The 10,739-nt window shown below is 41.8% G+C and overlaps 1 protein-coding gene across 5 annotated transcripts in view; it reads right to left on the bottom strand.

Moving 5' to 3' along the window:
- The window catches only part of BLNK (B cell linker), a 388,622-nt gene that overhangs the window by 89,231 nt on the left and 288,652 nt on the right, over window positions 1-10,739 (bottom strand). For all 5 annotated transcript variants that reach the window (XM_075352283.1, XM_075352284.1, XM_075352285.1 and 2 more), the window contains 3 exons: window positions 7,874-8,082; window positions 3,502-3,571; window positions 899-997 (listed from right to left, as the gene is read on the bottom strand). In XM_075352283.1, the coding sequence (XP_075208398.1) occupies window positions 899-997; window positions 3,502-3,571; window positions 7,874-8,082 (378 nt within the window). The remainder of the gene's footprint in view (window positions 1-898; window positions 998-3,501; window positions 3,572-7,873; window positions 8,083-10,739) is intronic.

Here is a 10,739-nt window from a genome sequence, read left to right as displayed (position 1 = left end):
ATGCTCAATGTGGTACACACAAGGACACAGGACAGAGGTTGAGTCAACTTTAATCCATGTCAACTGGCTGCAAGTGTGATTTAGTTATTGCCAACACCTGTTAGGTGCCACAGGTAAGTTACAGGGGCTGTTAATTACACAAATTAGAGAAGCATCACATGATTTTTCAAACAGTGCCAATACTTTTGTCCACCCCCTTTTCTATGTTTGGTGTGGAATTATATCCAATTTGGCTTTATGACAACTTTTTTTTTTTCATTGCAGACAAATTAAATGAAGTTAATAATACCAAAGAATTTGTGATTGCAATCATTTTCAAGAAGAAACTGAGTATTATCTGACAGAATTGCAGGGGTGCCAATACTTTTGGCCAGCACTGTATATATATATATATATATATACACACACACACACACACACACACACACACACACACATTTTTTTTTTGTCTCACCCTCACCTGTCAGTGATGCACTGGGTACATTTTTCATTCTCTTTTCCATTTCTCAATTATGATTGTTTTTTTAGTCTCGATTGGACAATTTAGAGCTAATAATTACATGAGATGCATCTGATTATATTCAATAGGAGACAATGTAAGGGCTTTTAAACACTGCACTGTATCGTAAACCCACTGGTGATTAATGCACAGATATAGCAAGATACTTCAGACCCCACAGGAGGGAGCTCTTGACTTAAATATAGGAAGAAAACTTTTCTATGCATGATCATCATAAGCCATATTCATGTAGGGAAACATTACTGAAAATAAACTTTGCATCTGAAATGAAAGATTTGGGGGTCGTTCAGTGCAATAATCTGGAATATGTTGACTAATTGGGGTATTATAGACATTTTACATTGAGTAAAATAAGTAATGCTAATCATATAGATTTACCTGCATCTTCTGTTTGAGCAGGTCGCATGGCAGAAGGTTTTACCGGGGGCGGGGGACCGGGTTTGTTATGTCTGTTCACTGTTGGAGCTGGAAAGAAAGCTGTAATTGGTAAATAATTATAGCATGACGAAATTATAAAAGTGTTCCAAGCTCCACAACACATAATCCCATCATATAGGTGACCATAATGGTTTTAACCCTTTTAGATGGGCTGATAATTGGTGAAGAGGCGTTCCTACGAATGCACTCATTCGTCCCGTCAACGGGCTTAAAAATTATTGTTAATCAGCAGCTCATCATTCTGTGTAAACAGGACATGTGCTGCTGATAAGATGATATTTTATGGACACAGAACGATCGTAATAATGGAATATTCGGTGATTGTTTGTAAGAGCTGCCTATCAATTTGTAAGTAGCTGTAACGCCTGCCTGGAACCACAGATTTAGACTGGCTGTAACAGACAGGCTAGAGGAAAGCCACTGACAAAGCAGGACCCCGAGAACCCTGACACCCTTTTCACCCCTATACAGGGATTTAGAATTACACAGGGCCCCGGAGATCACTACCTGTGGTAGGCTGCAGTCCGATGAGAGTAGTAGTCAGGCAGGGTCAAACCAGGAAATGCAGAACAGGGACAAAATCAGGCAGGCAAGGACGTAATCAGGAAACCGGGCAGAGGTCAAATCCGGATTGGGTAGAGATACAAAAATGGCAGGCAGGAGGGTAGTCAGAGAACAGGCAGAGGTCAAAACACAGGGATCACTATACAAAACAGAGTGGGAACCAGGAAGCAGGAATACAGAACTATCTCTGGCAGTGACAAGCAGACAGGAGGGGAATTAGAAGGGTGTGGTGTCTTCCCAGTGGCTGTAACTGAATGGTGGTAACTTCAGCTGGAAGATACACACCACCTACAGTCAGCCAATGGTACTACAGGTCCCAGGGAAACACAGCATAGTGGATGAGCGGAGCCTGCGCCTACCAGAGCCACCGGCACCGACTCTTCTTCCATCACCAGCACTATCCACAGGCACCGCCTGGTAATCGAAACAGACAACGCAGGAGCGGACTCTGGTGGGTATGTGACAGTAGCCAATCGACAGTTGTATATCAACCTGGACTGACCCATGTAAAAAGGGGCATAAGGCATAGAGAGGGGTTTGGACAAAATCTCATTCAGCTGACAGCTATCTCCTCCAATTCCCCCCTACACAAATACTTAGCTTGGATAAACCTTCATGTGTTATAGAGAAATTGGATCAAATCTGCATCCAGTCATCTTTGGCAGGTGCTAATTTCCCACAGTAAAGATCATCTGTTGGGACAGAGTCGGAGCCGCTATGCACATACCATGATAGGCTTGATTGTGGCGACATAAGCAGATTCAAATGACTTTAAAGGGAACCAATCACCAGGATTTTTGTATATAACCTAAAGCCAGTGCTATACTGGCACTATCAGGCTGATTCTATACATACCTGTAGTGGTCAGCTCGGATATATAGGTTTTGAAATCCAAGAAAGTAAAATAAAATTAACAGCTTTTTGAGTGACAGCAGCTGAGGATCAGATAATATCTGGGGGGTATTCATACTTATCCCCTCCCCCTATTAAAATTAGCATAAGTATTATACAATTGATAAACTTTTTACTTGCAGAACCTGTGCTGAGGTCATACCCATGTGACCAGAAGGGGTGGGGCCTCAGCAAACAGAAAAATGTTACTTCCTTGTATCAGTTTGTTGGCTGAGGCCCCGCCCCTTCTGGTCCCATGGGTATGACCTCAGCACAGGTCCTGCAAGTCAAAAGTTAATCAATTGTATAATACTTATGCTAATTTTAATAGGGGGAGGGGATAAGTCTGAATACCCCCCAGATATTATCTGATCCTCAGCTGCTGTCACTCAAGAAGCTGCCGAATTTATAAACTTTATTTTCTTGTATTTCCAAACCTAAATATCCGAGCTGACCACTACAGGTATGTGTAGAATCAGCCAGATAGTGCCAGTATAGCACTGGCTTTAGCTTATATACGAAAAACCTGGTGATTGGTTCCCTTTAAAGGGAATTTTTCGCCCCCTAATCTGAGAGTAGCATAATGTAGAGACAGAGACCCTGATTCAAGCGATGTGTCACTTACTGGACTGCTTAGTGTAGTTTTGATAAAATCATTGTTTAATCAGCAGTAGATCATCATCAGAGGACTACTTGTCGTGCTGCAGGTAGTCCAGCATATTCATGATCTCTGTATAAATGCTAGATCTGCATCAGAGAAAATATTAATTTTATCACAACGACAGCTTACAGCTCAGTAAGTGACATTGCTGGAATCAGGGTCTCTGTCTCTACATTCTGCTGCTCTCAGATGGGGGAGCAAAAACCTGGTGACAGATCCCCTTTAATGACTTTTATGCCCTTTGCTCCACTTTTGATCACATCACTAAACAACATTTTGACAACTTGTTGACAGTATCATAATATACCAGTACTAATAACTATGATAATACTAAACGTGCGGATTCACAAGTTTGCAGTCATACAGAGTGACTGCCGACTTTGCTTTATAAACCGGACAACCCCTTAAAGTGTCTTAAAGCTCTTACGTTTCTTTGGTGGATCCTTGGTGGGTTCAATATAATTTTCAGAGTCAGAGTCTGGTATAATGTAGGTTTCCTGAAACATAGGCAATATATAGACAGTGAGAAAAAGACCAAGGAATCTTCATGGCTGCAGACTACACACATTTCTACGTGTAATCTAATTCTTTAGTTTTGTAGTGGTCTCTGCCTCTTCTGCCCTTTTTTAGTTAAGACTATATGTAAACTTTTCATTTGTGCAATTTTTAATTATTTTTAATTTTTTATGTTTTTCAACAATATTTCTACATCAGTTTGGAACATTTATTTAACAGTAATGTATTTTTGTATCACTACATGGTATATGGCTGTGCATAAAAATCGTCCGGTATACCTGATCTATGCCCTAATGGGAATCTTTAAAAGGAATCTGTCAGCAGGATTTCACCCCCAAACTATTTATATAACCATGCAGCTCATTCAGAGAGAACTCCAGCAATACCTTTACATGGTGTCAAGCTGTACAAAGGGTTAGTAAGACGCAGTACAGCGTATTCCCCACTAGGTGGCAGCAGAGTAGTGAAGGAGAGACAAAGTAACACTGTAATGGAAAGGCAGCTGAAGTATAGCAGAGAAACTTCAGCAGGCAGTTAACAGGCGAACCACCAGGGGGCAATAGAGTAGTCTAACAGTCAGGGTCTAGCCAGGAAAGTCAAGTCACAGCAAGGGGAGTATCGCAATTAAGTCAGAAAACACAACCGAGTCAGAAGCCGGGAGATCAGGTTTGCAGAGGGAAACACAAACAACAGACAGGAGAGGGAAGTTAACGACCAGGACAGGCAGATGAACGGGGAAGGGTACAATTCAGGACACAGTAGCAAGGAGGCAGACAGATCGGGAACACTCACCAGAGCCAGTATAAATGCTGCAAGGCAGAAATATCACTGGCACTGAACCATAGGTAGTGAGGCAAGATATAGTGTCCTGGGATCCAGAACGAGGCAAGGGAAGTTAACCCCTGACATGACCAGGCCAGATCTGGGTGTAACCACAGCAGGGAAAAGCCAGCCTGGATCATGACATATGGCCATTCTTCCATTTCAGAGAAATCAGTGTTTTAATTGATATGCAAATAAGGCTGTAGATCTCAAGACTCTGTCACTCCAGATCTATTCCTTGCCTGATACCACCTCTTCCTGCCCCTATAATGTGGGACTACGGGCAAAGGAGCCATTAGTGAAGTAGGAGACGGCGACCCTGGGTGTGGAATAGAGATGGAGTGATAGAGAAATCAGATCCTCATTTACAACTCTGATTTCTCAATAATGGAGGAACGGACTGGCTACAAAAAGATATACCGCTGGACTTGTCTTTAAAAGGAGCTATATGCACATATAAATATTTTGGGGTTAAATCCTGCTGACAAATTCCTTTAACCCCTTTACTACTTAGGAGAGTATATATCCTAGGTCAGCTCCCTCTCTGCACATGTCTGCTGATCTGATCAGCAGACATGTGCAGCTAACAGGCGTGGGTGGATCGGAGATTCATCCGCGCTTGTTTACTACTTAGATTGCACAAATCGAACTGTGACAGCACGATCTAACCAAAAATGTTATGATTTAAAACAGCTCAAGAAGCAAAAAATAAGCCCTGACAACCCCAGATCTAGAAAAAATGAGAACGCTACGGGTCTCGTAAAGTGGTGACCAAACCACCATTGAAATAAATGGTAAATAAAATATGAGTGAGCTCTAAGCTACATTTTACGCTAGTCTTTGCACTAGTTTTCCAAGCCACAAATAAACAGCACAGTTCTGTCTCATCATTGCCGTTCTAGTTGGGAGATGTCCTTGCCCGGTAGACCTCATGGCGAGGATCAAAGCCGTAAACACTTTACACCACATTTATATGAGCTGCCGAACCTTAGGCTTCTGACTGCGCCGGCGTGGTCTCTTTAGCATGCACGCATGGTGGAGACAAAGTGATAGAGATGCTCTATGTACTTGATATCATTAATGTCAACATGGGCAATGGAAGCGGAATTTTGTCAAGATATATCATGTATTGGATACATGGCACATTGAAACAGGAAGCCGTATGTTACAATCACATTAGAAACATGGATGACACAATGGCTTTTGAGCTCTGTTTCAGAAAAGTAGCCATTTTTTGAGCTCTTGAACATACAAATTTTTCCCAAAGGGAAAGGTCCAAAGAGAAACAAAAAATAATAAGTGGCACCCCAAATCAAATAAATAACTGAATGTGCGGGGGACCTACAAGCAGAACAGGACCACAAATAAATGATCAAATACAAATTTTATTAATAATAATCATTAATGGGAACATAGTGACATGCAGTAATGGCAAAAAGATAGAAAAATTGCCCAGAAACAAAAACCACCAGAACAGACCACTAGATGGCAGTGTATATCAATGGACCAAGGATATCATGTAATGACAAAAACCAAGCTGAGTATGAGGAAGTGAGACATGGCTATTATAATCACTACTATATATCACCTCACAGGTGCTTCTGTAGCACCCAGGGTGCAAGGGGGAGTCAGGCACGGAGTCTCGTACCTGAGTTACTCGTCACTGGGCCGGTGTGATGGTATGGAATGTCACAGTGGCCTGCTCGGCTTCGTGCCCCTAGGTGTACACCAATAAGGAGGGAGGATATGGGGGTATTGATAGTAGGAGGATAAATGTCGTGACGCCATCTGTGGTACGCGGCCAGAGATCAGCCGCCGCTGCTGTCACTGTCCTCCGGGGTGGATGGTAATAGCAGCAGAGATGGTGTCATTCCCCACAGGTGGAGTGGGCCCCGGGGAGTAGTGACGGCGATGGCCTTTAGGCGCCGAGGCGCGGGCGCCGATAACAGTCCGAGTCAGTTGCTGTGGTTCCAGGTGTCTTTACTCACTCTTTGTGCCGCTCGCCCAGGTAGTATCGGTCGACCGCTGTGATAGGCCACGTTGAACTCTGATAAGTTAGAAGAAGTCACCGTTGTTTGAAAAAAGAAAGTCCTTTTCCAGAGTTGCCCTTCCAGCCGTAAGGAAACTGGGCTGAGCACTTCGCTGCAAGCCGCAGGCCCCGTCCAGAGAAGAGAAGAAAGTGTTGATGGTCTCATGTCCCAGAACTGGTGTCCCGAGTCAACTAGCTAGTGATTGTATGAGTTTGCTCCTATTTCTACCCCCAGTGGAACCCGCCCCCCAGGTGGTTGTCCAAGTGACTGGGACAGTCACAAGCTTCGTGTTGGCCTACCCCCTGCCTACCTTAGTCCAGTTTCCAGTGAGAAGGCTCCTGAGCTTTATGTAAGGTGTGAATGTGGAACACCGGTGATTAACCCCCCTTACCCGAGGCGAATACCGCACCCTAAATGAGGTACTGTACTCTGTGGTGACTGGAGCCTCAGGGGCGCCACACTTCCTCATCATAAACAGTCATAATTAAACATTAAAATACCTTGGGACATGATGTGCTGCTGGAGATCAAGCAAGTCAGGTGGCAGGGCAGGAGGCCTGGACGCGCATTTCGCATCCTGACGAAGCCACTCGCAGTGAAATGACCGTTAGGGTCCATTAATATAGACTGCGATCTAGTGGCCTGTTCTGATGGTTTTTCTTTCTGGGCAATTTTTCTATTATTTTTTACATTACTGCATGTCACTATGTTCACATTAATGATTATTATTAATACATTTTGCATTTGATCATTTTTTTGTGGGTCCCCTGCACATGCAGTTCTTTTTTTGATTTGGAGTAACATTTGTTTTTGTTTTTTTTATTTTTTACAGCTTTGTTTCAGAAAATAAGAGATCCTACTACCATAAAGAAATTAATCATGGCAAGATATTGCATATATTTATATTAAACAAAATGAGGTTTAAAGCTGGAAACGTGCAATTTAGTTTTGGTTGCAAATCCTCTCCCATTACATGTGCATTCATGACTGTAAAAAAACATTAGTGAAAACCAAATAGTGCAGTTCATTAGCGGTCTTACCCTGGGAATGTTTTACATATTTACAAAGACTATGAAACCGGTTAGACCAGCAATGAATGACTTAATTGTGATTGTGGTTTAGCTAACGCTGAAAAATGGAAACACCCCGTCACCAAGCAGAGCAACTACAATGTCAGGGGGGTTATGGGAAGATTTCCATGGACAGGGTTGAATATATTTATAACGCATGCAATGATCTTACAATTGCATAATTATAGACAACCTGTCCAATAACAAAGGTCTATGACCTTAACTAACTTATCCCGACCCAGAATTTGGCTCTAGAGACCCTTTTAAGCCCAACAACATGTACAAGTGTGATGCAGGGCAAAGCTTAAACCTCTAATCATCTTAAAATTGTACTAATTGCTGTAAAGGTCATAGCCATATACCTCTTCATCCTCCGGCTGTGGCATGCCCATCGGCTTCCTGAAGGCTGGTGGTTGGAATGACATAGGCTGCTGTCGGGGAGAGGGCAATGGCTTAGTAAATGGCTTGTTTGCAATGTTCGGTCGACTGGAGGGTAAAGGCTGCTGGTGCTTTGCAAATGGCTCATGTGGTTTGGGTGGTTGCCGCATGTTCATTGGTTTTTGTTTATTATCTGTTTAAAAAAGATTGAAATGGACTAATTAGCATAACATCTAAACTTGGATGCGGAACTGATTATATGTGGAATTTCCACAGATAAATTGTAGATCACCAATAAATATAAAAAATATATATACTGTGATTATATATATATATATACACACACACACACACACACATTTATATACCTATATCTACACACACACACACACACACACACTTTGTGTATAAATATATTAAATTTTTTAGCATATATATACAGTTAGGTCCAGAAATATTTGGACAGTGACACAAGTTTTGTTATTTTAGCTGTTTACAAAAACATGTTCAGAAATACAATTATATATATAATATGGGCTGAAAGTGCACACTCCCAGCTGCAATATGAGAGTTTTCACATCCAAATCGGAGAAAGTGTTTGGGAATCATAGCTCTGTAATGCATAGCCTCCTCTTTTTCAAGGGACCAAAAGTAATTGGACAAGGGACTCTAAGGGCTGCAATTAACTCTGAAGGCGTCTCCCTCGTTAACCTGTAATCAATGAAGAAGTTAAAAGTTCTGGGGTTGATTACAGGTGTGTGGTTTTGCATTTGGAAGCTATTGCTGTGACCAGACAACATGCGGTCTAAGGAACTCTCAATTGAGGTGAAGCAGAACATCCTGAGGCTGAAAAAAAAGAAAAAATCCATCAGAGAGATAGCAGACATGCTTGGAGTAGCAAAATCAACAGTCGGGTACATTCTGAGAAAAAAGGAATTGACTGGTGAGCTTGGGAACTCAAAAAGGCCTGGGCGTCCACGGATGACAACAGTGGTGGATGTTCGCCGCATACTTTCTTTGGTGAAGAAGAACCCGTTCACAACATCAACTGAAGTCCAGAACACTCTCAGTGAAGTAGGTGTATCTGTCTCTAAGTCAACAGTAAAGAGAAGACTCCATGAAAGTAAATACAAAGGGTTCACATCTAGATGCAAACCATTCATCAATTCCAAAAATAGACAGGCCAGAGTTAAATTTGCTGAAAAACACCTCATGAAGCCAGCTCAGTTCTGGAAAAGTATTCTATGGACAGATGAGACAAAGATCAACCTGTACCAGAATGATGGGAAGAAAAAAGTTTGGAGAAGAAAGGGAACGGCACATGATCCAAGGAACACCACATCCTCTGTAAAACATGGTGGAGGCAACGTGATGGCATGGGCATGCATGGCTTTCAATGGCACTGGGTCACTTGTGTTTATTGATGACATAACAGCAGACAAGAGTAGCCAGATGAATTCTGAAGTGTACCGGGATATACTTTCAGCCCAGATTCAGCCAAATGCCGCAAAGTTGATCGGACGGCGCTTCATAGTACAGATGGACAATGACCCCAAGCATACAGCCAAAGCTACCCAGGAGTTCATGAGTGCAAAAAAGTGGAACATTCTGCAATGGCCAAGTCAATCACCAGATCTTAACCCAATTGAGCATGCATTTCACTTGCTCAAATCCAGACTTAAGACGGAAAGACCCACAAACAAGCAAGACCTGAAGGCTGCGGCTGTAAAGCATTAAGAAGGAGGAAACCCAGCGTTTGGTGATGTCCATGGGTTCCAGACTTAAGGCAGTGATTGCCTCCAAAGGAATCGCAACAAAATATTGAAAATAAAAATATTTTGTTTGGGTTTGGTTTATTTGTCCAATTACTTTTGACCTCCTAAAATGTGGAGTGTTTGTAAAGAAATGTGTACAATTCCTACAATTTCTATCAGATATTTTTGTTCAAACCTTCAAATTAAACGTTACAATCTGCACTTGAATTCTGTTGTAGAGGTTTCATTTCAAATCCAATGTGGTGGCATGCAGAGCCCAACTTGCGAAAATTGTGTCACTGTCCAAATATTTCTGGACCTAACTGTAATATATATTTATTATATATATATATATATATATATATATATATATATATATATATATATATATATATATATATATATATATATATATATAAAATGCAGAGGTTGGATTGAATTTGATAAAATGAGAAAATACAAACAGCACTCCCTCCCTCTCCCCTCCAACTACAGCACTCCCCTTACCCTCCACTATGGTACGGATTCCCCACCCAATCCCAACATGGGTTTCCTCTGTGATCTCAGATAACCAATAGCTTTCAGATAAAAATCATTCTTTAAAATGAGCTAACAAGGCCATGTGCACACGCTGCATTTTTATCGCATTTTTTATATGGTTTTTTTTTGCACATTTTAATCAGTACTCCGAGGAAAACGCATCCCAGCAAAGTCTCTGAGAATCCTGACTTGCTGTCCACATATTGCAGATTTTTTCCTTGCAGAGTTTGGTAATGAAAAAAGAAGCAGCATGTCAGTGGTTTCTGCGTTTTTTTTTTTCTGCGAATATAATCCACTGCAGTGCTCAAGCTTTATCACTGTAGCGGATTATAATCTGTCAGTGATATACTTTCAGAATTGACAGTTTGTCTCACATACCGTGCATCTGGCATGGTCTGTGAGGTGGCCTGTAGCTCAGTAACCAAGGGTCGTCATAGAGATGACTCAGAATTGCCATGGCAGCAATTGGGTCCCTTTGATTGCATTACAGTGACCCGATTGCCATGGAGAGGTAAGTGATTCCTCTCCATGCCTCCTGAATGCTGTGATTGTATTG

This window comes from Anomaloglossus baeobatrachus, chromosome 5 (genome assembly GCF_048569485.1).
Source record: "Anomaloglossus baeobatrachus isolate aAnoBae1 chromosome 5, aAnoBae1.hap1, whole genome shotgun sequence".
Taxonomy (NCBI): Eukaryota; Metazoa; Chordata; class Amphibia; order Anura; family Aromobatidae; genus Anomaloglossus; species Anomaloglossus baeobatrachus.
Note: the sequence above shows the minus strand (reverse complement) of the source record. Positions and strands in the feature narration are given on the sequence as shown.